Source organism: Hyaena hyaena, unplaced genomic scaffold (assembly GCF_003009895.1).
Source record: "Hyaena hyaena isolate Hyena2069 unplaced genomic scaffold, ASM300989v1 scaffold_108, whole genome shotgun sequence".
NCBI lineage: Eukaryota > Metazoa > Chordata > Mammalia > Carnivora > Hyaenidae > Hyaena > Hyaena hyaena.
Window position 1 is genome coordinate 2,112,631 of NW_024080741.1, and position 27,606 is coordinate 2,140,236.

The following is a 27,606-nucleotide window of genomic DNA, read 5'->3' on the forward strand; positions in this document are numbered from 1 at the left end:
CTTCTGAGCCACCCAGACACCCCCAGACTCTTCTATATGTATATAAATGTGTGTGTGTGTGCGTGTATATGTGTTGAGGAAGTTTTCCTGGCTTCTCAGATGTCTGTAATCTATATATCTTTATTCTTTTTTTCTCAGAAAAGTTTTATTTATTTATTTAAATGTTTATTTTTGAGAGAGAGAGACAGACAGACAGAGTGTGAGCAAGGGAGGGGCAGAGAGAGAGGGAGATACAGAATCTGAAGCACACTTCAGGTTCTAAGCTATCAGCAAAGAGCCTGATGTGGGGCTCGAACTCACAAACTGTGAGATCATGACCTGAGCCAAAGTTGGACGCTCAACTGACTGAGCCACCGAGGCGCCCCACAGAAGTTTTCTTTTATTTAACTTTATGCATATAATTTTGCCAGTAAAACAAAAAGTACAAAATAAAAACTAGATAATAAGGTACAACTTGCAAAAGTAATAATCGATAGTTTTTTTCATTCCATCAATGTATTTTTTTAAATTGAGGTGTAGTTGATTCACAGTATTACATTAGTTTCAGGTGCACATATGTATCTTTGTTCTTAATCATGGCCTACACCAAATCAGAACCTACAGAGGTATAACAGAAATGTACATTAAAAAACATTTGTTTTTCAATGTTCAGTTTTTTTAAGAGAGAGAGAGAGACAGAGTGCCAGTGAGGAAAGGGCAGAGAGAGAGTGGGAGACAGAATCCCAAGCAGGCTCCAGGCTCTGAACTGTCAGCACAGAGCTCATTGTGGGCTTGAACTCATGAACTGAGATCATGACCCGAGCTGATGTCAGATGCCTAACTGACTGAGCCACCCAGGCGGCCTGAGAAATGTACATTTAATTCACACAGCACCCAAACCAAGGAATTCCTATTCTTGATGTGTGTATGGGAGCCCAGGAGCACTGGGGTTAGAGAAAGGGGGAAGGTGGAATCCCTCTAGGGGGACCCTGAGGTTGCCAGGGCAAGACACGTGAGCTCTGGGGGAGAAGGCTTGCTTCCCAGCCTCACAAGCGACTGGCCTGACCTGCAAGGGTGTGCTCGCACTCCCCAGCCTGTGAAATCACTCGTGTGTGAGTAAGTCTGGTGCTCAGGGGAGGGAAAGTGGGGTGGGGAGGCAGGAGGCGGAATGTGGGCTGGGCCAAGTTTAGAATTACAAGTGCAAGTGCGGCAGAGGAGTTGGAAGCACACTTTAAATAGCCAGCACCTTCCCCTTCCCCCTTAGATAATTCTTCTACCCCTGACCGGACCTCTGGCAGCAACTGCAATAAGGTTCGTAACATGTCCTCTCCCCTGCCCCCCACCGCCCTCCCCCCACCCCACTCCCTCTCTGTCTCTTTTTCTCTCATTTTTCTGTTTCTGGATCTCAGACTACAGGTTGGTGGGATCATAGGACTTATGAGCAAAGGACTTCTTGATCCTCCTGGAAAACACGCTTCTGACATTTATGTGAGCACGTGCACAGCCTAGATGCTATATTCTTGGCTTTCTGAAACTGCAGTGGCTGTTGACTTAAGGCACAATGTGATTTCGAGAAAGAGATTTCGAGAATAGATTGCGCAGAAAGGAAGGCTTTCTTTTCTGTGAAATGAGATAGTGAACAACCCTTTGACAAGATTGAAAGAAAATACACATTTGGGTACCTGTTATTCTGCTAAGTCCTTTACTTTATGTACCTAACCTCATCTAATCTTTCTCACTTTTACAGATGAGTGAACTAAGGCTCAGAGTCACTAATTAACTTCCCTGAAGTCAGGCAGCGAGTGGTACAGCACAGAGCTAAGGTTCGTACCCGGCTTGTCTGACTCTACAGCTCAGGACCTTTTTACTGCACCATGCGACCTCTGAGAAACAGTCGTGTAACGAGGCAAGGGACCCAGGATCAGGCTCCTGTTTCTTCTAGGGTCTGGGAGGATGAAGGAGTGGAGGGAGATGGCGTGTCGCCATAGGAAGACACCCATCGGATGGTAAAGGGAGGCCGAGAACCAGCACAAGACGTTAGTTAGACAACCTTCTCAAAAGGACAGAGAAAGCTTCTTGGGACCAGCTGCTTGGATTTCTCCTTCTTAGCTCACAATCTTTGGAGACTGTTCCCTAATTTATTAAATAAGCAAAGATACCTACTGTTCCTTGACTTTCTCCCTAACTTTTTGAATCCTTAAGGTAGCCCTGCTGGGGAAACTGAGCCATAGGAGAAACTGGCCAGATGCGGCTCCCAATGAGAAAGTTCTGTAACATAAATTTTTCTTGAGGGGTACAAAAACTTCTGCCTACTTCTCCAGAAAAGGGGCCACTGTGAAAAACCATGAGAGTCATTAGTAGATGCTTATTTAGACATGCTGAGGGGCACCTGGGTGGCTCAGTTGGTTAAGCGTCTAACTCTTGATTTCAGCTCAGGTCATGATCCCAGGGTCATGGGATCGTGCCCCGTGTAGGGCTCTGCGCTGATTGTGGAGCCTGCTTGGGATTCTCACTCATTCTGTCCCTCCCTCTGCCCCTCTTCCCTGCTCATGCTTTCTCTGTCTCTCTAAAATAATAATAATTAAAAAGTAGACATGTTGATAAGCCTGGGCAGCCAATGTAATTGAGAGATTTAATTGAAAGATCAGAGACAGAGTGGGTTCAAGTCTCACTTGTGCAATTTACTCACTATATGGCAACAGATATGTCATTTAACCTCTCTGAGTGGCACCTTCCTTATTTACAAAGCAGAACTAACACTGCTTACATTTCAGGGTGGTTGTGTGGATTAAATGAAATAAGTATATGTAAAGTCCTTCATAGTAGTTGCTCTCTCCATGTGAGCCATACCCCATCTTATCTTTAATCTCGGCAAGAGTCTCGAATAGGGCAGGGGAGCGTTTGGAACTGTGGCTCTTTAGTCATTCCATGTTGTCTTCTCTACTGAAACAGATTCCCACATGTGTCATCACCAACAAAGAAAAAGAGCCGATAATTCATCTTTCTCTTATGGTGACTTCAGGGGCAGGTAGAAGGATAGCTGGGAAGGTTAGCCCGTCTTAATTCAGATTCCAGGGCCCACTCAGCTTCTCCCATGCCTTTGGAAGGACTTTTTCTTTCTTTTCTTTTTTTTTTTTTTTTGAGAGACAGAGAGAGTAAGAGTAAGCTCAGGGGTGGGGCAGAGAGCGAGAGAGAGAGAGAGAGAGAGAGAGAGAGAGAGAGAGATAAAGGTGGGGCAGTGCAGAGCCTGAATCAGGGCTCAAACTCACAAACCATGCAATCATGACCTGAACTGAAATTAAGAGTTGGACATTAACCGACTGAGCCACCCAGGCACCCCTGGAAGGATTTTTTATAAACTTGCTTTTATTTTAGATATATTACAAAATAAATCATGTTCTTTGATGAACACATAGAAAATAGAAATAAGGAAAATATTCCTATAACCCAACCACTGAGAGAGAAATGTTTTGGTGGCTATCCTAATGTTTTAATGCATACGCTTTATAAAATGTTTTCCAAGCATGATCATATCATATGTGCTATTTTATAACTTTTCACTTCACATATTGTGAACACCTTCATTTCATTATACTTTCTTCTGCAACACAATTGCTGATGATTATACAGTGGTCCGTTGTATCTACGGGCCATAATTTATTACCCTGTTTGCCATTTGGGGACATCGTGTGCTTTCTAATTTTTTGCTGCTGTAAACAATAAACATCCTCAATGTCAAATCTGTATCCACAGTCACAATTACTTCCCTAGAGTAAATTCCTGCACGGGAGATTGGTGGCTTTGAGGATCCTTCCCTCTGTCCCCATACAGAATACAGAAATTGGAGCATGTGCAAACACGGACAAAGCTGGTTGTAGGGTGGTGTGGAGAACTTAGACAACCCAGAGGCCATGGGAACTGTTCCATATCCACAAGCCCCAACCCAAGAGGACCTGCTTAGTGGAAGAAATATCTATACTTCAGTATCAATGCTTTCTTCCTGAATAGTAAAGGAATATACATTCTCAGCAGCTGTTACCCGGGCTTTACCAATAAGAGACGCTAAGGAGGACATGGGTCTACAGGCAAGGGGGTAGGAATTTACTTTCTCCCAGTGCGCTTCTTCCCTCGGGAATTTGCCAGTGAAGGAAGGGGAAGGCTTTCCTCTCAAGGTTCCCAGCAGTGATAGATCACTCTGCTTGTTTTTCAGGTGGGATGGATAACAGGATCTCGAGCACAGCCAGTAATGGGGAGACAAAACCAGTGTACCCGGTCGTGGAAAAGGTGAAGGAAGATGGCACCCTGGAGCGGGGGCACTGGAACAACAAGATGGAGTTTGTGCTGTCAGTAGCTGGGGAGATCATTGGCCTAGGCAACGTCTGGAGGTTTCCCTATCTCTGCTACAAAAATGGGGGAGGTGAGAGCCACTGAGTCACCCCACCCATCCCTGGAAGGAGGATGTCTCCATCTCCTGTAATTACTGCCCCTCTGGGTCCCATGAGTGCATAGAATGCTGGAGTTGGACAGACCCTTACAAGTCAGTAAGGACACTGCAGGAGACTGGTTACAGGAGACTAATTAGACAGATTACATGCCTCTCCCAGGGGTCTTTCTTCTTTTTTTTTTTTTAAATGTTTTTTATTTATTTCTAGGAGAGAGAGAGAGAGTGTGAGCAGGAGAGGGTCAGAGAGAGAAGGAGTCACAGACTCCGAAACAGGCTCCAGGCTCTGAGCTGGCAGTCAGCACAGAGCCCGATGCGGGGCTCGAACCCACGAACCGCGAGATCATGACCTAAGCGAAAGTCGGACGCTTAACCGACTAAGCCACCCAGGCGCCCCCCAGGGGTCTTTCTAGAATGGTATGGCATCATAGAAATATGAACATGGGTTTGGAGCCAGATGGATCAGAATTCGGATTCTGGCGCTCTGTGTAGTCTTGGGCAAGTGACTGAAGCCCTCAGAGCCTCAGCTGTTGTTCCTGCAAATTCAGATAGTAGTACCTGCCTTTCAAGTTGCTGTAAGGATTAGAGGCAATTTGTGTAAAGTGCTTAATAAATGGTAGCTACGTTGAAGATAATGTTGATACTGAACTGTCCTGTGGTCTTGAGACTCCTTAGTCTTTGTGTCTTTCCCTACTCTGCTGGCATCATGACATTCTCTAAGCCTGTCATTACCCAACCCTATCAGTGTCATAACCTTTGATATAGTGGCTCTTCCTTCAAAATTTCCAACTGAAAGTTTGTGTGTATGCAGCATTAACTCTAACTCTTTCCTAGGTCTTTTTTGGCTTCTCATTCCTTTCCCCCCTTCCAGCCTCCTAGGGTAACTCTGCTACCCCACAGCAGTGGTGGTAATTTTCCGACCAGTAACTCACTTTCAGGGAATCCCAGGCCTCTGTAGGAAGCCCTGGAGAGATTCCTCAGGTGCTGAAGTGTTCTGGCTGAGCAGCAGGTTACGAAGACCCCCTTGTTGATGGGTAAAGCTATTAGGTGTTGGGGTTCCCTGATCTGGTTTGGACGTGAGGTTGCAGCCTGGGCTGGAGGAGGCGGAAGTGAAGAGGTAGGTAACGCGGGGAAATGCTGAGGGCAGTGGTTATTTTGTGGGCCATGAGGCTTGGAGGGTACCCTAATGTTACACCTACCGTTTTGCAGGGGAGTAGGAGCCTTTCCAAATGCATCGAGCTCAGTCTCCCAGTGGTTTTGGGCAGTGGACGTGGGAGGGCTGGGGTAGGGGGTACAGAGGTCCTCTGAACCCATGGAGTCTATTCTCAGGATTGTGGCAATTGGAGGATTGGCTGTGGAGCTGGAAGTTAATTTGTATGTTTCCGGGGGTGGGGGGGGGGCGGTAATGGGCTGATGTGTCCTTTCCTCCCAAGGATTTCTGGCCAGCAGCCTGAAATCACAGGACTTTGTTCCATGTGCCCTGTGAGGGAAGGTGAGAGGTCTTCCCACTTTGAACATAGCCTGGGACACTCCACATGCTTCCCTTCAGAGAGCTGGGTGGAGGGACGAGGCTGGTCCAGGGAGGAGGAGAAGCCTGGGGGTGAAAGCTGGCCACTGGGACTCTATATCTGGAGCCTAGTAACCAGCTTAGCTCCTCACATGGCAGGAAGATTAGGAGGTGAGCGGCTTTCCCCAAGCCTCTCTGGAATTGGGTAAAGGTTGGCCTGGGAATTAGCAGGAGAGGCACGAAGAAGTGGGAGGGAGTGATATGCAGGTCCAGCTGGGCTGAAAAAGGGGAAGCCAAGGGAGCTGTAAGCCAAGGAGGCAGTGGGGAGTATGGGCTGACCCTGTTGAGGGGAGATTGCCCGGCAGTGTTTGGAGGTGAGCTCTGCCTTGGGGCTTTGTGGTGAGTCTGTGTATGCCTGGGAGTGTGTGACATTGTCTCCCGGGGAAATGCAGGCCCAAGAGGAGAAGAGAATCAGGGGGGGGGGGGGGCTTTGTCCTTGCGATGGGCTTGTGAGGGCAGGGGGTGGGTGTGATGGCTGCGGCTGCTTCCTCCCTGGAGAGAGCCTGCCTTCCAGCATGCTGATTCCAATCGAGAGTGGAGACATTTTCAGGGGTCCTGGATCCAGTCAAACTCTCTGTTTAATCCCTAACACTTCCACTCACTATCTCTTCCCTTGATCAAGTGCAGGGTCTTAGGACTCCTCTTTTCCTTGATGGATGACAGCAGCTGGAGGGAAGTGTTCTGAGGGGCTTTGGAGCTAGAGGCTGATGCCCAGGTTTGCTCTGAAGGGCATGAGTCATCCAGGGCCACCGGGGGAATTAATGGAAAGCCTCCTTTGCCAAGGTAAGGGGGACTAACTGAGGAGATGTGTGCTCATGAGAGGGACCTAGATATGCCTGGGTTTTGGTGTTCCCAGCAGTTTAAACTTTCTGTCACCACTCAACCCCCCTCATCTTGCAGCAAAGCAAAGTTCCCACAGAGAACGGGCCCCCACACTTCCTGTTCTCACCCCCTTGTCTGTCAAGGAGCAAACTGATGTCTTTTTCTGACCCTTTGCTGCCAGTATAGGGAAGGAAGGTGAGGAGAATGGAGACCACTTACATTGACTTGACCCTTTTCCTCCTGCTTTAGTGATTTTATTTAAACCCATGGTCCTCCAATTGGGGCTTGGACTCCAGGGAATAAGAGGAATGTTCTGAGCAAGTTCTGGAGAAGGATGCTGGGGTCCTCAGGGGTGTATCATACTCAGGTAACAGGCCCTGTCAGCCTGCTTCTGGGCTTCTGGGCCCTTTCTTCAACTTCCTAGCTCTAAATAGCCACTTTTGTGCTTGGGGCAGGATGGGAAGATAAGGCCCTTTATTATTATCAATATTTGTCCAACTCAGAGATGAAAAAGTCCCCCAAACATAATTTCAGTTCCAAACTTAAAAAATATAAATGATGTCTTCTCGGGTTCCTTCTAGCTTTAACATTTGGTAGATCCAATTTGAAGTGAGTTCCAGAGCAGAAAAAGGGCTGAAGCAAGAATATGATACAAAAGCAGGTAAATTAGTTAAACACTAGAGTTGAAGACCAGAGAAGCTGAGATAATGATTTAAAGAAGCTCACCTAAAATCAGAAGAAACTGGCAGGCTTTTCAGGGAAATGGATGAAGGAGATGCCTGCCTCAATCATCTCCTAGGTGAGCACCCTCCCTGCTGTCCGGGACCTGTGGCCAGTCCACCCCCAAATAGCTTTCTGGAGTCTCCAATCTCAGCCAGTTGCCCCAGCACACAGCCCACCAAGCCCCGACCCAGCCTGAGTCATTCAACAGCAGTTACTGGATATACACCATTTGCCTAGAACTATTCTAAGCTGTTGGGCTACGTCTACCAACATAACAGAACAATTCCCTGTCCTTGTGAGGCTTGTGTTCTAGAAGAGGGAGACAGACGATAAACAATAAATGTAGTAAATAAGAAAATTATCTAGCATATCAGAAATTAATGGTGCCATGGATAAAACCACGTAGAGCTGGGTAAAGGGGATCAGGAGTGTGTGTGTGAGGATGGGGGAAGTACATGGAGAACATTTGAGCACAGGTTTGCCAGGAGTGTGAGGGTTGGGCATGTGGATATTGAGGGTAAAAGTGTTTCAAGCAGAGGACACAAAAGATTTAATAGTCATAAAGCAAGAGGCTGACTGGCTTATTTGAGGAGTTGCGAGGAGGGGAGTAAATAGAAGCTGAGGTCAGAGAAGGAAATAGGACGAGGGTGGCAGATCATGTAGGTCCTTGTCAGCTATTGTAAGACTTTGGCTTTTGCTCTAGTGACACGGGGGAGACCGGGCAGAGTTTTGAGCAGAAGCGGCATGATCTTACATTTTAAAATAATCTCTCTGGCTACCGTTGAGAACTGACTGTACACAAGTCAGGGCAGAAGCAGACCAATTACAAGGCTAAAGATTTCGGAGTCATCCTTGATTCCTCTACCTCCCACCCCCACCCCCAGACTGTTAGATCTACCTAAATACCCAGATTCTGGGGGGTTCAGAGTGTGAGTCTTCAGCCGGAACCCCTTCAGCTCCCTGGACTCTGGCTGCCGACAGAGAATGCCTGGAACCGGAGACCCCACATGATATATGCAGAATCTGACACCTCTCATCACTTCCACTGCTGCTGCCTGGTTTCAGCGGCCCAAGGATTGTAGACTGAGCACTGAGAAGGAAGGAGTTGCCATTTATTGTGATGTGGAAGGCCATTAGAGGAGCAGGTTTGAAGAAGAAAATCAGGAGTTGAGTTTTGGGAACACTGAGTGGAGATATCTGTTAGATATCAAGTGGAGATGTCGCCTAGGCAGTAAAACATATGAGTCTGGAGTCTGTGAGAGAGATGTGGATGGGAGATACAAATTGAGAGTGATTAGAATTTTGATGGTGATAAAAGAGAGCAAGGACTAGGAAGTGAAGGAAGGGAAGTGACTGTCAGGAGACAGAAAAGGAGAAACCAGTGAAGAAGGATGATACCAGGATGATGAAGTGTTTGGGGAGGCAAGCATCAAATGCTGCAGATAAGCTAAGAAAGATATGGAGAGAGAATGAAGTGTTGGCTTTGGTAGCATGGAGGCCTTTGGTAACCTTGTAAGAGCAGTCCCAGTGGTATGTCAGGGCAAAGACTGTTTGCAGCAGGTTCAAGGTAATGGGGGAAGAAAATAATTAGAAATAGGAAATGCGGGTTATTTGGGCAAAACTTGGGAGTGGGCAAAGTACATTTCTGCTCTCTGTGTTCTCCCTTCTGGTGAGGAATAAGCCAATATGAGTGACAGTGTGCCCGGTGCGTCTGATGGTGGTGGGGTTGGGTCTCTGACTGGCAAAGTGGCCAAAGAACTATTTCTCAAGCTCTCTGCCCTCAGTTCCCTGGAGGGAAAATCAAACGTGACTTTCCACCAGACCCTGTCCCTTAAAGCTCTAGCCATGTGGATGATATGTCTCTGGATAACTCAAAAGGCATGATGTTGGGGCAAGGTGGTAGGAGAGGGTTTTGGCAATAGGAGTCAACTCTGCCATGAGGGAATTTAAATTACTTGCCTGCCAATGTCAACCCAGAGAAAAAGACCATCTGCCAAACATTTTATACTTAATTTCTTTTTTGTAAAGATTTATTAAAATAACCTCTATATCCAACATGAGGCTCAAACTCACAACCCCAAGATCAAGAGTCTCATGCTCCTCTGACTGAGCCAGCCAGGCACCCCTATACTTAATTTCATTTAAAAAAATTTCATGTTTATTTATTTTAGAGAGAGAGGGAGACAGTGAGAGCACGAGTGGAGGAGGGGCAGAGAGAGGGAGACACAGAATCCAAAGTAGGCTCCAGGTGTTGAGCTGTAAGCACAGAGCCCAACGCAGGACTCGAACCCACGAACTGCAAGATCATGATCTGAGCCGAAGTTGGACTCTCAACCAACTGAGCCACCCAGGCACTCCTTAATTTCATTTTTTTAAAGTAGGCTCCACGCCAGCTGTGGAACCCAACATGGGGCTGAATTCATGACCCTGAGATCAAGACCTGAGCTGAGATCAAGAGTCAGACACTTAACTGACTGAGCCACCTAGGCGCTCCCACAATTTCTACGACCAGGTTGCTAAGAACCCGGGGGCACAGGTCACTTGTGCTAAGAATCTTTGGGTTTTGCTAGTCATAGAACAGCAGCTGGAGACTAATCACCTTGTGTGAGGACAGGTGCTTCCCTCTTCCTTGCTCCCCCCACCCCCACCCCGCCGCCGCAACCTCCAAGCCCTCCCTGCTTCTGATCTTCAGTTCCCAGATACCCAGATCCTGGTGGCTTCAGAACCAGTCTTCCGCTGGGATCTCTCCAGCTCCCTGGACCTGTCTGCCAGCAGACTGAGTTCCTCAACTCCTGGAATGCCTGGAGACTGCATGGGAAGCTACAGCAGAATGTCCCGCAGCTGGGTCTCTAGGAATAGGATCTTTTTTTTTTTTTTCTCCTTGGGGAGTTCACTATTTTATTTTATTTTATTTTATTTTATTTTTTTACAAATAGTTTATTGTCAAATTAGTTTCCACATAACACTCAGTGCTCATCCCCACAAGTGCCCTCCTCCATGCCCATCCCTCCTCCCCCCCACATCCATCAGTCCTCAGTTTTTGTCAGCATTCAAGAGTCTCTCATGGTTTGCCTCTCTCCCTTTCCCCCACCATTTCTGCCCTTCTTCTCCCCCTTGTTCCTCCGTCAAGTTCCTCTTAATCCTCTTATATGTGCAAACATATGATATTTGTCCTTCTCTGCCTGACTTATTTCGCTCAGCCTAACACCCTCAAGGTCCATCCATGTTGCTACACATGGCCAGATTTCATGGTTTCTCATTGCCATGTAGTATTCCATGGTATAGATAAACCACATCTTCTTGATCCATTCGTCCGTTGATGGACACTTAGGCTCTTTCCATGTTTTAGCTATTGTGGAGAGTGCTGCTATGAACATTGGGGTACATGTGCTCCTATGCCTCAGCATTTCTGTATCCCTTGGGTAAATTTCTAGGAATAGGATCTTAGAGGAGTGGGCTGTGGGGGAAGGGCAGCTCTAGACCAAAGGAAGAACAATGCAAAGAGGATTCAATGGTACCCGGCCTCAGGGAGAACTGGTCACCTTGCTGCAGCTTGTCAGTACATAAGAACAGAGAGATGCGAGGAACACTTTCTTCCTCCATATAAGAGTAGTAGTTATTTTAGTGTGTGATAATTTGTCACCACTTACAGTGAATTACTCAGTCCCCAGGAGTGGTCAGATAAGTGTTGACTGCCGCATGTAACTGTTCACGTATGCTCACTGCTGTGTTGCTCATGTGGAATCTCATCTGTTTCTGTTTTAAAATATTAGCTGGAACGTTACAGATGATATCACGGAGGGTGCTGCTTCTGTGAAGGATGGCCTGCAGAATGATTTCTGTCTAGGTTGGGCAGTGGCCTCTCTCATCTCATGGGGAAATAGGCCAGGACATGTTAGAATTTGGGGAAAGAGACTAACCCGCAGGTAACTGAACGCCATCCCCCACTTTTAGGACTAGCTTCATCTTTTTTTTTTTTTAAAGATAAGATTTTTTAATCTTTAATTTTTTTTTAATATTTTTTATTTATTTCTAGGAGAGAGAGAGAGACAGCGTGAGCAGGGGAGGGTCAGAGAGAGAGGGAGATACAGACTCTGAAATAGGCTCCAGGCTCTGAGCTGGCAGTCAGCACAGAGCCCGACGCGGGGCTTCAACCCACGAACCGTGAGATCATGACCTAAGCGAAAGTCGGACGCTTAACCGACTAAGCCATCCAGGCGCCCCTGGACTAGCTTCATCTTTTAATGGTGGTGACTGGGGCTTGTGGGGAAAGAGACAGAGTGCCCCATAGGTTTCTCTGTCTGCACCTGGGTCCCTCTGGGCGTCATCACTCCCCTCACCCCTTCCTTTTGTAGGGCCAGTGGCCCTGCTTGTTGAGTGTGGGCCTTGCCCCTTGTGGCCTGCTGCCCATGTGCTCAAAGCGGCAGAGGAGGAGAGGAGAGCTGACCATGGAGCCCACCGTTTGGTGGGTTTTGGCTTGGTTTATTGGGAAAGAGCTGGTAACATAAAGATGGGGAGGAGGGGCTTGAGTTGGACGAAAATTCTCTTTCTCTTGGTGTTTGGGTCTCTCTCTGTTCTCTTTTTTTCTGCCATGCTTCCAACTCTGAGCAGTAACTGTCCATATCAGCTACTAAGTTCTCTCTTCCCTAATTTTTGTTTCCTACTCAACAAGTCTTGGGTTGACTTATGGACTTATTAGGCTGAGATATTTATGATCTTTATTTCTTTGCCCTTGTAGTAATCAGGTGCCTTCCTCAGTGCCTTACTTATGGATGTGTAGACTACAGGGCAGAGATTTGAAAGGTGAAGAACTGGAGAATTCTATTCTCCATTAACTTTCATTTTAAACCCTTTTATTAAGGTAGCTTGATTTACGATAAAATGTACATATTCAAAGTATACAATCTGATAAGTTTTGACATGCGCACCCGTGAAATCATTGCCACAATCAAGATAATGAACATATTCATTGCTTCCCCAAATTTCCTCCTGTCCCTTTCTCCCATCTCCTGCCTTTGCTACCCTATCCCACTGCAATCACAGACCTGTTTTTCAAAAATATGTTTTTCCAGCTTTAGTGAGATACTATTGACATACGACATATGTAAGTTTAAAGCATACAACATGATGATTTGACACACATATCTACTGAAATGATTACCAGAATAAGTTTATTTGACTCTTCCATTCTCTCACATAATTATCTTTTTTTTTGTGCGTGATGATAACACTTATGATCTCTTCTCTTAAAAACTTTCAAGTATTTAATATAGTATTTCTCACTATAGTCACTATGCTATGTACACTAGATTGCCAGAACTAATTCATTAAAAAATTTTAATGTTTTTTATTTTCGAGAGAGAGAGACAGAGCGTGAGCAAGGGAGGGGAAGAGAGAGAGGGAGACACAGAATCTGAAGCAGGCTCCAGTCTTTGAGCTGTTGCCACAGAGCCCGATGAGAGGCTCGAACTCACAAGCTGCGAGATCATGACCTGAGCCAAAGTCAGATGCCCAACCGAGCCCCCCGGGCGCCTCTTAAAAATTTTTTTTAAAATGTTTTTTCTTTATTTCTGAGAGAGAGAGAGAGAGAGAGAGAGAGATTGTGAGCTGAGGAGGGGCTGAGAGAGAGGGAGACACAGAATCTGAAGCAGGCTCCAGGTATTAATTTTATAGCTGGAAGTTTGTGTACCCTGACCCACATCCCCTCATTTCCCCTATTCCCAGACCTTCGGCAACCACCGTTATACTCTTTAATTCCACAGATTTGGGTTTTTAATTTTTTTTAAGTTTGTTTGTTTGTTTGTTTTAGTAATCTCTACACCCAACGTGGGGATCGAACTAACAACTCCAAGATCAAGAGTCACACACTCTTCTGATTGAGCCAGCCAGGCACCCCAAATTTAGCTTTTTAAGATTCCATAAATGAGAACAATCAGATTTGTTATTCTCTCTCTGAAAATATAATGTCCTCAAGGTCCATCCATGTAATCTCAAAAGGCAGGATTTCCTTCTTTTCATATCTTGATATTTAAAGTGCATTTCTTTTAAGCAACATATAGCTGAGCCTTGCTTGTTTTAATTTGAAGCCTTTCTGACAATCTTTGCCTTTTATTTGGGATATTTAGACTATTTACATTTAAAGCAATTATTCATGCAGTGAAGTTTAAGTCAAATTATCTTGCTATTTGTTTCTTACTTGTCCTATCAGTTCTTTGTTCCCCTTTTCCTATCCTTCTTCTTTCTTTTGAATTAATTCCATTGTTGGCTTTCTCCCTTAGAGAACTTATTATGCCTTTGTTATGTTAGTTGAATGATTGTTTTAGGTTTTGTAGCATACATCTTTTTTTTTTTTTTAATTTTTAAATGTTTTATCTAGTTCTGAGAGAGAGAGAGAGAGAGACAGCATGAGCAGGGGAGGGTCAGAGAGAGAAGGAGACACAGATTCCGAAACAGGCTCCAGGCTCTGAGCTGTCAGCACAGAGCCCAACGTGGGGCTTGAACTCACAAACTGCAAGATCATGACCTGAGCCGAAGTCGGACAATTAACCGACTGAGCCACCCAGGAACCCCTACATCTTTTTTTTTAATGTTTATTTATTTTTGAGAGAGAGAGAGAGAGAGAGAGAGAGAGAGCAGGAGTGGGGGTGGGGCAGAGAGAGAGAGAGAGAGAGAGAGAATCGGAAGCAGGCTCTGCGGTGACAGCACAGAGCCTGATGCAGGGCTTGAACTCATGAACTGAGAGATCATGACCTGAGCTCAAGTCAACCAACTAGGCCACCCAGGTGCTCCTGTAGCATACATCTTTAATTTATCACAATCCACTCTCAAGTGATCTTATACCACTTCACATATAAGAACCCTGCAATAATACATTTCCATCTCTCTCCTCCCGACTTTTGTGCTCTTGTTGGTACACGTTTTACTTTTCCATCTGTTATAAACTCCACCTTACATTGTGTAACCAGTCAGTTAGCTTTTCAAAGAGATTTGGGTGATAAGAAAAAAATTCTTATATGTTGACCTGTGTATGTAACATTTCTAACATTCTTCGTTCCTTTGTGTAGATTCATATATCTCTCTGGCATCATTTCCCTCTGGCGGAAGGTTTTTCTTTAACATTAGATCTTCTGGTGATGGATTCTTTCAGGTTTTGCTTGTCTTAAGCAGTATTACTTCCCTTTCATTTTTGAAGAGTATTTTTATTGGGATTTTTATATTTCTATAAAAATTCTTGAGCTTTGATCGGGACTAGTGAAGTTATTTGATACTTTTAGGTTTTGCTTCTAAGATCTGTTAGGCAAAACCAGAGCTGTGCTCAGTCCAGGGCTAATCATTCCCTACTTCTGAAGAAATACCTTCTCTTCCCAATGCCTTGTGAATTCTGGGACTATCCAGCCTGGCTAGTGGGAGCCAGCAGTCTTCCCAGCCTTGTGTAAGCACCATTACTCTCAATCTTTTTGAATGGTTTTTACCTTATTTGGGGTCGTTTCCTCCTACGTCGATGCTGACCAGCCCTCAGATGAGAGCCAGAAGGGGACTCTCTACAGAAATTTGTATCTCCTTCTATGTGCAGTTCTCTCTTCTCTGGTACTCTGTGACCTGCCCTATCTACCCTGCCAACAAGTAGAGGTCCACAGTGGAGAAAATGCCAGCTTTTCTAGCATCAGTACCTTTGTCTCAGCCAATAATTATGAAAAACAGAAGCAGAAAGGATTACTAAAGGGAAATCTCATTTCAGTCTGCTACACGACTCAATCTAACATTGAAAGCAGTCATTTCCTTGAAAAAAAATTATGGTCTGTGGGCTGTGCCAATGCCCCTGGATGTCCATTATTCAATGAGCTCCTTGCTGTTGCCACAAGTTCTGTGTAATTGAAGTAATAATTGATGTTCGATGGGGAGCAAGCCATGGTAGGTATAGATTGAAACTTTCAGTGAAAAGAAGGACCAGTTAGGTAACTTGGTGACTCTTGATCTCTGCTATGGTTCCAGATATCTGGACAGATGTCCCCTGCAGTTTTGCATGTCCATAGACCCGGGGATTCTGATTGGCAATGTGGGGTGGTAATGGGAGAAGATGAATGTGGACTATGAGGAGGGTAGTGCCAGGTAATGGAAAGCCTGTTTCCCACCCACAGGTGCCTTTTTCATCCCCTACCTCATCTTCCTCTTTACCTGTGGCATTCCTGTCTTCCTCTTGGAGACAGCACTGGGCCAGTACACTAGCCAGGGAGGCATCACAGCCTGGAGGAAGATTTGCCCCATCTTTGAGGGTGAGTAGCCCCGTGCCTGATTCCAGGACATCTACGTACATGATTCTAAACCTTATTTGGAAGGACTGGGTGGTTTAGTAGTGGTGCTCCTAACTTGAGAAATACTAGAAATCTGCCAAGTAGATCATGGAAATCTTGGATCAAAGTTCAGAGTGAGAGTTCACCCGCATCACAGACAAAACGTCACAGACTTCAAGACTCTGTGTCTTTATGTTAAACCCTCCACCTGTGGACTCAATGCTGAGCTAATCAGCCAGTCTATGAGAGAATGGAGAAGATGGGGATGAGGATGGGAGAAAAGACTTTATATTAAGTAAGTAGAACGCAAAGCTATTTTAGCTATATATTTTACAAATGTATAACAGTAATTTTGTATTTTTCAAAACATCTAATTAATTACAAAACAAATAAAGAGAATTTTAAATGACAAAAATATCATTAATAATTCTACCATCTTGACACAATCACTACTTAAACTTCAGGATGTTTTATTTCAATATTTCTATAGGATTTTCTTTAAGTTTCTATTCTGAAGTAATATATATTCACAGAAAGTTGCAAAAATAGTATGGAGAGGTCATATGTACCCTTCATCCAATTTTCCCCAAGATGTTAAGATGTTACTTAAAAAAAATCAGGACCTGGAAGTTAACATTGGTACTATCCACAGACCTTATTCAGATTTCCCCAATTTTCCATGCACTAATTTGTGTGTGTGTGTGTGCGCGCGCATGCACACACACACGCATGTACATAATTCTGTGTTATTTTATCACATACGTAGATTTGTGTAACCATCACCACAATCAATATACAGACTGTCCTATTATCACAAAGATCTCTGTCATGCTACACCTATGTAGTCACACTTACCCCTTCCTGCCCCATCATTAGCCCCTGGCAACCACTAATTTGTTCTCTATATCTATAATTTTGTCATTTTGAGAATGTTATATAAATAGAATTATACAGTCTATAGCCTTCTGAGATTAGCTATTTTACTCAGCATGATGCCCCTGAGATCCATCCAGGCTCTTGTATAAAGAGTTCATTTGTTTTTTAGTGCTGAATAGTATTCCATGGTATGGGTGTACCACAGTTCATTTAACCATCACCCACTGAAGAACATTTGTGTTGTTTCCAGTTTGGGGGGTTTATTTCATTCATTCTTTCTCTCTGTGTAGAGCCAACATATCTATTAATCTGGGATATAACAGTTTATGTCTCCACTTTTCAGTTAGTGTTATTTTCCATTTTCTACACAACAGCTATTTTATATTTTATTTTATTATTATTTTAGAGAGAGAGCACATGAATGATGGAGAGGGGCAGAGGTTGAGAGAGAGAGAGAGAGAGAGAGAGAGAGAGAGAATGCCAAGTAGGCTCCATGCTACTGTTTGTGCTGAAATCAAGAATCAGATGCTCAACCAACTGAGCCACCCAGGTGCCCCTACACAATAATAATTTAATGATTGCATAAACTTCAGTTGAGTGGTTATATCATAATTAACAGTTCTCTGTTTTGGGCTTTTTCTTATTTTGAATTACTTATAAAATTATTATATTCTGCTATCATGTGTATTTGTTGAGATAGCTTTCCACCTCTTTGGGGGGAATTATTTCTTTGGGATAAATTTCCAGGATTAGGATTGATGTCTCTTGATCTGTCTTATTAAATTGTCCTATGGAAGTGTTATACTGACTTTCCATGTCATTAGATAATGAGTTAGCATCTTTCCCCTTTATCTTTAATGACTCCAAGGTATTTGCGGTTCCCAAACTTGTCTGCAAGTTGGAATCACCTGGGGATCTTCAAAACATCCTGAGGCCTGTACCCCACCCTCCAGAGATTGTGATTTAATTGGTCTGGGGTCTGGTCCAGACTTTGAACTTTTAAAAATATTCTCAGGTATTTCTAATATGTGGACAAACTTGGAAATCACTGAGTTACATCATTTGTAAAAAAAATTTCACTAGGACTGGCTATACAGAATGGTACCTCATCTTTGTTTCCTTTTGCACACCTGCAATTATTAAGAAGCATCTATTTGTATTTCTTCTTATGTGAATTGCCTATTCCTGCTCTTTTTCTTTTTTTCCAAGTCGGCTCTAAACACTCACTCACTGTGGGGCTTGAACTCATGACCCCAAGATCAAGAGCCACATGCTCTATGGGCTGAGCTCAGCCAGGTGCCCCTGTCTCTGCTCTTCACATGTGTTTTTATATTTCAGATAGATAGCAGCCCAATTCCAGGGAACATTAACTATTGAAAATCAGGGAATTTTCAGAACTGGTAACGAAGAAAGTTCACAGGAATCCAGAGCATAGCAATGAAAGGCAGAGAGGAAAGCCCCTCCTCACCTGCTGGGGAGGTTGAGAAGAGAGCCAACAAGCCTGGGCCCAGCAATGTTTTCGGGCGCTGACAGTGGAGTACAAACCCCCTCCTACGCTGGGAGGGGTGGCGCGTGAGGTATCTGTCCACTGTCCCTAGACCAATTCTGCAGTTTCCCCCTCCAGGCATTGGCTACGCCTCCCAGATGATTGTCATCCTCCTCAACATCTACTACATCATTGTCCTGGCCTGGGCCTTCTTCTACCTCTTCAGCAGCTTCACCGTGGACCTTCCCTGGGGAAGCTGCCACCATGAGTGGAACACAGGTAAGGTCAGCTCTAGAGAGTCCATTTCTAACTGTCACATGAACCAAGGCTGAGATTATCTTTATGTCCGGGGCATATTCACCCCTAACTTGGGACATACTGGGAATCTGCCAAGTAGGTCATGGATATCTTGGATCAAAGGTCAGAGTGAGAATTCACCAGCATCCCAGACAAAATGTCACCGACTTAAAAAAAAAACAATTGTGTGTCAGCTATACTCAAAAAGTAATAACGTCTTCAACTCATGTTTTATGAAATCATGTGTTATGCAAATAGAATTGATTTCTTTTTATGTAGTTTAGCCATTTACTTAATTCAGTTTGAAGTATGATTACTTAGGTGTATATATGTATTGTTTGTCCATTATTTTTCTTTCTCCTGGCTTCTTCCTGATACTATCCTAGGTGTTTCTATTTTTTTTTTATATTTTTATTTATTTCTAGGAAAGAGAGAGAGAGAGAGAGAGAGAGAGAGAGAGACAGCGTGAGCAGGGGAGGGTCAGAGAGAGAAGGAGACACAGACTCCGAAATAGGCTCCAGGCTCTGAGCTGGCAGTCAGCACAGAGCCTGACGCAGGGCTCGAACCCACGAACCGCGAGATCATGACCTAAGCGAAAGTTGGACACTTAACCAACTAAGCCACCCAGGCATCCCGGTGTTTCTATTTTTTTAATTTTTTAAATGTTTATTTATTTTTGAGAGAGACAGAGCATGACTGGGTTAGGGGTAGAGGGAGAGGGAGACACAGAATCTGAAGCAGGCTCCAGGCTCTGAGCTGTCAGCACAGATCCCAACACGGGGCTCAAACTCATGAACTATGAGACCATGACCTGAGCCAAAGTCAGACACTCAACCGACTGAGCCACCCAGGTCCCCCTCTCCTAGGTCTTTCTAACTCACAGTTCATCTGGATTTAACCAGGGAATAAACTGTTTTGCATGTCTTCATGACAATTTATAGTAACAGTTAATTTCTTCTGTGCTTATAAGATTGCATGTGACTCTCTTGGAAGACAATAAGAGCTGCCTATGGCCACAGAACTACTGAGTCTATCTGATTGAAAGCAACAACACGTAAAAATCCCTAGTGCCGTCCTAGAGAACTTATCTGTGACAATGACAATATTCTCTGTATTATCCAGCGTGGTGGCTGCTAGCTACGTGTTATCGAGGACTTGAAATGTGCTTACCGTGTGTGAGGAACCGAATTTTAAAATTTTTACTTAGGGGCGCCTGGGTGGCTCACTCGGTTGAGCGTCTGACTTTTGCTCAGGTCATGATCTCATGGTTTGTGGGTTCAGGCCCCGCGTCGGGCTCTGTGCTGACAGCCAGCTCAGAGCCTGCAGCCTGCTTCGGATTCTGTGTCTCCCTCTGTCTCTGACCCTCCCCTGCTCATGCTGTCTCTCTCTCTCTCTCTCTCTCAGAAATAAATAAAAACATTTTTAAAAAGTTAAAAAAAAGTTTTTAGTTAATGTTAACGAACTTCAACGCAAACATCCCCACGTGGCTGGAAGCCACCCTATTGGACAGAGCACGTAGAGAGCTGTCCTGCTTGGACCTCAGTGCCGCATCTCTCTGTGCCCGATAGCAAACCCTACCTGTGCCGTGGTTAATTTTTTGCTGTTGTTCAGGCAAGGTAGTCAATTCCAAACTGGAGCCCAAGTCCTTTTCTTGCCAGGGAGGCACAGTTTGCAATGTTTAGCAAGGCCCCTCTTGCCCTCAGACTTTTGACCCCTTCCTAGGCATTCTGTTGCCGATGTCTGCCGCCTTCATTCCACCATTTTGCAAGTGAAGAGTCAAACCTTGGAGCTTCCTCCCCTGATACCCCAAGATTCAGTAGGTTCCCCTCCTCCTCCTCCTCTTCCTTCTCCTTTTTAAAAGTTTATTTATTTTTGAGAGAGAGAGACAGACAGACAGAAAGCAGGGAAGGGGCAGAGCAAGGAGGGGCTTGAACGGATCCCAAGCAGGCTGCATGCTGTGAGTGCAGAGCTGGACGCTGGGCTCAAACTCACGAACCGTGAGATCATGACCTGAGTGGAAATCATGAGTGGCACACCCAACCGACTGAGCCACGCAGGCGCTCCATGTTCTTCTTAAATGTATGTACTGGTGCCTGCACTGAGCCCTGACCCTACCGTGGCACTTGCCTTACTTTCTGGCTGTTGGTCTGGTTTTCCCACAGATCAGCAAGATCTTGAGGACAGAAAAGGTATCTTTATCTCTGTATCCTTTGTGACTAGCACAGGGCTGGCTACCTCAGAAGCATTTGAAAAAATATTCATTGGAGTACTCCAATTTTATTTTATTAGGTTAGTTTATTTATTTTGAGGGGGGGGAGAGTGAGGTAGAGGCACAGAGAGAAGGCGAGAGAGAATCCCAAGCAGGCTCCAAACTGTCAGTGCAAAGCCTGATGTGAGGCTCAAACTCACGAAAGGCAAGATCATGACCTGAGCTGAAATCAAGAGTTAACCGAATGATCCACCCAGGTGTCCCTGAATGAGTCCAATTTTAAAAACCTGTTTTACTTTAATATTTTCTTTATTATATATTGTTTTCTTTCCTTCAACCAACCTTCCTTCCTTCCTTCCTTCCTTCCTTCCTTCCTTCCAAAGACACTGAAATCATGCTTGACAACCAGCTTGTCAGACAGTGATTTGATCCAGATCGTAGGGAGTTTCTTTTGTAAAAATGTTGCAAGTTTTTGGTGGTCTAGGGCTTTTGCTTCAGGGCACTTTTAGGCCTATATACCTTGGGTTGACTGGGGGATCTCTGAGATAATTCTGAGGCAAATTCAATTCCTGAGTCTTTTGCTTGACATTTTTGACATTTCTCCTAGTGAGTCTGGTTTTACTCAGAGCCTAGCGTCTTTCACAGTATAGGACATCTTGTCCTGTCAAGATGAAACAACACTTTTCCGGCTGTGCTGAAGCTTCAAGGAGAGAGAAAGGGTTTAGTGAAAAGGATGCTCAATTGACATTCATTCAACAGATATTTCATGGAGCTCCTACTGTGTGCCAGGCTCTGATCTAAGCACCGGGGTTATGAAAATGCACAAAAATAAAGCTTCCTGCCCTCATGGAATTTTTGTTCTAGTGGCGAGACACAGACCATAAACCAAATAAATGCTTAGTATGTATTATGTTAGAAGAGGTCTTAAGGGAGAAAAGTAAAAACAGGGAGGAGGGACGGGGAGTTTTAGGGGTGAGAAGTGTAATTTTAAATAGAGTCATCAGGGAAGGCTATACTGAGATGACACAGGAGTAATGCTCTGAAGAAGGTGGGTGAATCAGCCACCGAGATTTCAGGGGTAAACACTGCGTAGAAGGAGCAACCAGTGCAAAGGCCCTGAGGTGGCCCTGTACCTACAGCATCCAAGGAACAACAAGGGTGTCAGTGTAGCTGGAGTGGGTGAGTCGGGGAACACTGGGGGAGGAGGTCAGAAGTGATGGAGGTAAAGTGTCTATCAACAGACGAATGGATCAAGAAGATGTGGTTTCATATAGAGAAGGGAATACTACATAGCAATGAGAAAGAATGAAATCTGGCCATGTGTAGCAACGTGGATGGACCTTGAGGGTGTCATGCTGAGCGAAATAAGTCAGGCAGAGAAGGACAGCTACCATATGTTTGCACGTATAGGAGGATTAGGAGGAACTTAACGGAGGACCGTGGGGGAGAAGAAGGGGGAAAAATAGTGGGGGAGATGGAGGGAGGCAAACCATGAGAGACTCTTGAATGCTGAGAACAAACTGAGGGCTGATGGGGGTGGGGGGAGCGGAAGGGGGATGATGGGCATGGAGGAGGGCACTTGTGGGGATGAGCACTGGGTGTTATGTGGAAACCAACTTGACAATGAACTATTTAAAAAAAAAAAAAAAAGAAGTGATGGAGGTAGATTGAAAAGAGCCTTGGAGGTGATTATAGGGTTACAGCTTTTTTCTCTGCATGGGATGGGAAGCTCATTGGAGGATTTTAAACTGAGGCATGACATAAAGTCCCTTACATTTTGACCAAATCATTCTGGCTGCTGTGTGGAGATTTGACGAGGGAGGCAGTAGTAGAAACTGGAGGCCAGTTTGGGAGCCGTGAAAGGGAGAGGCCCTGCACCAGGGTGCTGGCAGTGGCCATTCTGAAAAAGGTCAGCTTCTAGGTATTTTGAAGGTAAGGCATACAATTTGCTGAGTTGGATTCTAGTCCTCGCTTAGTCATTTATGAGCTGGGACCGGCCATTTCTACGAAGATTCACTTTCTTCATGTGTACGATGGGGAAAACAGTCTTAGTATCTCTAGGATTATTATACTAACCCAATGTAAAAAAAAGTGCGAGCCCTGTTGTGAAACTCCAACGTCATATACAGATACTTAAGAACCACAACTTACTGGGCACATTACACTCATGTTTTCGTTTAGTCCCCTCTCAAGCCCACAACTGCATATCACTACACGCATTCTAGAATTGAGGGAAGTGAAGTTAGAGAGCCTCACAGCAAATATCCAGAAGGTCAGGATTCAAGCCAGAACTTTCTGACCTTATGTCAGTGCTCTTGGCCGCTCTGCTCTTCCTCTTCCCTCGAAAGCACTTTTATGATCCCTCAAAGGTTGTGACTTTACACGAGGCAGTGACCTAGAAATATTTGTACACTTCGAAGCAGATAGCGTGCAGAACTATCTTTCCTCCTGCCGCCCGATCATGCTTTAGTAAGAATGTGTACCCAAACATTCAGAGGCCCACACGTCCAATCCTGTGGGAGAAGCTGAAGTAAGGTTGCTGAGTTTACCCTGTGTTTGAGGGTGTTTTGTATGAACAACTTCAGCCTGGTTCCTTCCAGATACTTTGCCTTCCCCCATTCTCCTAGAATTTCGCACCGCTCTCTTTAGTCATGCCAAATATTCAATGATCTATTTTTTGCTTCCTTCCCTGGGACCCACGGGTAGAATCCTGTGTAGAGTTCCAGAGGACCAATGGCTCCCTGAACGTGACCTCTGAGAACGCCACGTCTCCTGTCATCGAGTTCTGGGAGTAAGTGAGGCCCCCCTCCCCATCCCAGTGTGGGTTGTGTTCGAAAGGACGGCACAGGAACGGGCTCATGCAGTGCTGACCCTCAGTGGACAGTGAGAGAAGAATTTCCATTTCCTTCTTTGGCGGCCCTGGCACCTAAGTGGCCTTTTTGCTGGGGTGCTTGTATTTGAGGTTAATGCAGAACGGGTTTCAGAGATGAGAATTTTATAACTCTCCTCAGGCCATGCCTGCCTCTCCTCCCCCACGCACCCACCTGCATGTTAGCACACATGCATGTGTGTGCACACTCCTAACCCTCCTCCCTTCTGCTGCATGGGTATTGCCTCTTAGCCCCCACCCCCCCAATATTGATATTCACCTAGGACATGATTCCTGACATCAAATACATCCCGAAACCCTGGTTGAGAAGATATGTGTTTGCACCTCCCTCTCTAGGCTAAATTGGTACTCAGCCTCCCAGAGCAAACTTACCTGGGAACAGTTTATATTTGCCTCTCTTTATATCTACCCCCACCTCCGGGCAAAGGAGAGCCTCATGGATCTGAGTGAAAAGAGCTGACAAGCCTTTGGACAAGAGCTTGGAGGCCTGGCTCCGCTGCCTGAGACACACGGGCTACAAAATTGAGGCTGGCAGCAAAAGTGGAGCCCGGCTCAACCTTCTTTCCCCAGGAGGCGAGTCCTGAAGATCTCTGATGGCATCCAGCACCTGGGGGCCCTGCGCTGGGAGCTGGCCTTATGCCTCCTGCTCGCCTGGGTCATCTGCTACTTCTGCATCTGGAAGGGGGTCAAGTCCACAGGCAAGGTCCGTGCTGGAGAGTTCCTGGCCCCTCTCATCCCAGGACTCCGTGCCCTCCCTGGGGGGCCTGGTCACCACCTGCTCAGGGATAGGAGGGAATGATCCCAAGACTTTGTGTGGCTCCCTTCCTTGATCCTGTGCCTCTCCTTGATTCAATCGTGTAGACTCTGGTACGTGGGGAAATGGAATGGAAAGGAGGGGGAGAGAAAGGCAGGAAAGACACTTCCAGATCTATGGAATGTGATCTTGGAATACACCACATGTGTGGGCACATTGCAAACTGGACACAGTTTGTGGCTCCTGTTTCATCCGACAGTTCTCTGGAAAAAGAATCTGCCCGAGACTGTTAATCTCAAAGTGATTCTCAAACACCCTGAGAACTTGGGGGGCAGGGACTCCTTGCCTTGGGTATACGAGGTGTGAGAGGGCTTTTCTGAGTTCTTCTGGACTTGTGCCCTGAAGGCCTCCAACGAGGCTTCCTTCGTAATCTGGCTGCTCGGGTGTGCTAAGCCCATAAACTCTGTGAGGACAGGGATCATGTGTTACAGCGCTTTTCATACCTGACAGCCCTTGCCGTAATTCTGAGCACACTTGGTGGGAGAATGCCTGAGTTCATTCAGTTGTTCGACAAGTATTTACTGGGTATGTGTCGGGAGGAGGGTGGGTGCTTTAAGTGGGAGGGAGAAAGGGATGAGGAGGCTGCAGCTTAAGGCAGAGGGCAGATAGAGCTGAACAGCTGCAGGGTTGAGTGGGGGAGAGACACTCGTTTGACCTCTTCTGTTGGGGGTGGGGAGCTCCCGTCTTCTGCTTCTGCTGCTGAGTCTCGGGGCCCTTCCTTCTAAACTCACAGGTTGCTTGTGTTTCATCTGCCCTTTGGCCAGGTGGTGTACTTCACAGCCACGTTCCCTTACCTCATGCTGGTAGTCCTGTTAATTCGAGGGGTGACACTGCCTGGGGCAGCCCAAGGAATTCAGTTTTACCTGTACCCAAACCTCACGCGTCTGTGGGATCCCCAGGTAAGAAGCCACAGACAAGGGCCATCATGTGACTCTGAAGGCTTTCTCTGTGCACTGTGGTCGGGAATCCCCGCTCCTGGCCCAAACCCCAAGGCATCCACGGTGGCGTACGCGGACTCCAGAAATGTGTCAGCAGCTGTTTGTGGTCCCCCGCTTGGCTCACACCTCTCAGGACTGCCTGAGACGTGTCCCTTGGGGCCTTTTACTCACAGGTGGCGGCCCTTTCCCCACCGTCTACTCTGTCCCCTTTTTGCATTCTTTCTCTTGGTGATCTCCTTTCACACTGAGCTTCCTCTCTATTTCTTCACTCTCCCCCAGCTCCTCTGGTTCCGTCCCTGTGGGCACGTGGCCCATTCCCAGGCATCCCCAGCCCTTCCCAGTCAGCTGGGCTGGTATTGTGTTTCCTGTCAGTTGTCAGGAGGCCCCAGACTCTTCCCTCCCCTTGGGCCCTTCCTCTGTGCCCACGCTCTGTCTGCTTCAGCCAGCTTCCTTGTGGCCTGGCACAGGGAGGGGGTGCTGCTGCTTGCTGACTGGAGGGGTTTATAACGCAAGGCCTGAAATAAGAAGCCACTGCCTCTGACGGGTTTCTTATCTTCTCATGTTTGGCAGCCATTTTGAAAGCTGGCAAAGGCAGGAGGTGTCGAGGGCCGGAGGGGAGCGTGGGTAAGCTCCACCCCAGAGCCCCTAAAATGTGTTGCCCAGCTACGTGCCCCGCCTCTGCCTCCCTGGCACGGAGGCCGCCCTCCCTGGGGAGTGTATGCAATTTAGAGATCCTCCCCTTGGGTCTTGGAGGAGTTCTCTGAGCCTGGAAAGGGGCCTTGAAGAGACACAGGGCGGGAGGCTCCCAGCACAGAAAAGACTAACCGTTGGATGGCTTTGCAAACATTGTAAATAGTGCGTCACCAGCACATTCCCTGAAGTTGCGAGGGGGAATAAGAGCAAAGGGAGTGGCACACAATTCCACACTTTCCTCTGAGGCTGGGGGCTCAGCCCATGAAGAAGCGATGGGTCCCCGTCGTACAGGCTTTCGGGTGATCCAGCAGCTGAATTTTTCTTAGGTCTTCCAGCCACGCTGGCAGAGTTAAGCTCTCCCAACCAGCATTCTACTGGGCCTGTTGTGGCTCCCAGAATTAGCCAGAGCACTTGCATTCAAAATCTCCCCCAGAGAGTCCAGGAGTCTTGCGTCTTAGGTATTGCTCAATTACCTGGGGGGGGGGGGAGGTATGGGCTTATCCCACCCTCCCCCACTTCTTGAGCACATTGGAGGTGAGGATTGCTGTTGGGTCATCTCCACGTGAGGCCCAAAGGCCGCAGTCAGGCTTTGGAACAAACCACAGAACTGTAGGTGTTGAAGCTAAAAGGACCCCGGAGACCATCTAGTGCAAACTCCTCATTGAATGATGAGCAAACAAGGCCCAAGGTCACACAGCAAGTAAGTGGGTGCCCAAACAAAGTGTATTTTTATTTTGTGAATCATAAGCCCTTTGGCTTATCTGGGACCAAAGTGTTGTGATGGAGAGTCCATCATGGGGGCAGAGTCGAGGGGCAGATTTGAAGCCAAGGGTAGACTCTGGTTTGGCTTTCTCATGCTCCAGTGTTGTGCAGCAGAGGTGTGAAGCAGTGGCGAAACTGCACAGCCTGCCTTTGCTGGGAGGTCAGGGTGGGAAGGAGGGGCCGTGTTCAGGCCGGGAGACAGGCAGCTGGGCTGAAAGGGAACTAGGAGAGAAGGGTCTCATATCTGTGGAATGGATTTTTGGCTTCCGTGATCAATGCCTTGTTTATCCTGATCAACTATTTATAGCCAACAACTATTGAGTGCTAACTATGTCCCTGTCATTGTTAAGAGGTTTACATCCATTATTGTAGTTAATCCTCACAACAGATCAGCGAAGTATTCTCATTTCATAGATAGGAAATGAAGGCTTAGAGAGCTTAAGGAATTTTCCATCCTCACGGCTGCGCCTAAAAGCTGGGCCCGAATGCTGACAAATCCCATATACTTTATGACCTCTCTCTCTTTTTTAAATTTTTTAAAGTTTATATATTTTTTGAGAGAGCGAGACAGAGTGCGAGCAGGGGAGGAGCAGAGAGAAAGGGAGACTCAGAATCCGAAGTGGACTCCGGGCTCCGAGCTGTCAGCACAGAGTGGGGCTAGAACCCACAAACCATGAAATCATGACCTGAGTGGAAGTCGGACACTTAAGTGACTGAGCCACCCAGGCACCCCTACTTTATGAAGGCAAAGTCTCGATCTGCTCATCTTTGTTTTCCTCACAGTTTATTCAGCAAAAACTGATTGAACATCCATTATG

At 46.1% G+C, this 27,606-nt stretch overlaps 1 protein-coding gene across 4 annotated transcripts in view; it reads left to right on the top strand.

The window, feature by feature from the left end:
- Positions 1-1,204: 1,204 nt before the first annotated feature.
- SLC6A13 (solute carrier family 6 member 13) overlaps positions 1,205-27,606 on the top strand; it is a 37,550-nt gene continuing 11,148 nt past the window's right edge. For 2 of the 4 annotated variants that reach the window (XM_039236364.1, XM_039236367.1), the window contains exons 1-8: positions 1,205-1,290; positions 1,727-1,802; positions 4,190-4,396; positions 15,671-15,805; positions 18,324-18,464; positions 23,398-23,482; positions 24,152-24,284; positions 25,160-25,294. In XM_039236364.1, coding sequence (XP_039092295.1) covers positions 4,195-4,396; positions 15,671-15,805; positions 18,324-18,464; positions 23,398-23,482; positions 24,152-24,284; positions 25,160-25,294 — 831 coding nt within the window. In that variant the 5' untranslated portion in view covers positions 1,205-1,290; positions 1,727-1,802; positions 4,190-4,194. Of the gene's footprint in view, positions 1,291-1,726; positions 1,803-4,189; positions 4,397-6,701; positions 6,771-15,670; positions 15,806-18,323; positions 18,465-23,397; positions 23,483-24,151; positions 24,285-25,159; positions 25,295-27,606 lie in introns of those variants that run through there. The other 2 variants (XM_039236365.1, XM_039236366.1) reach the window with 2 other exon arrangements.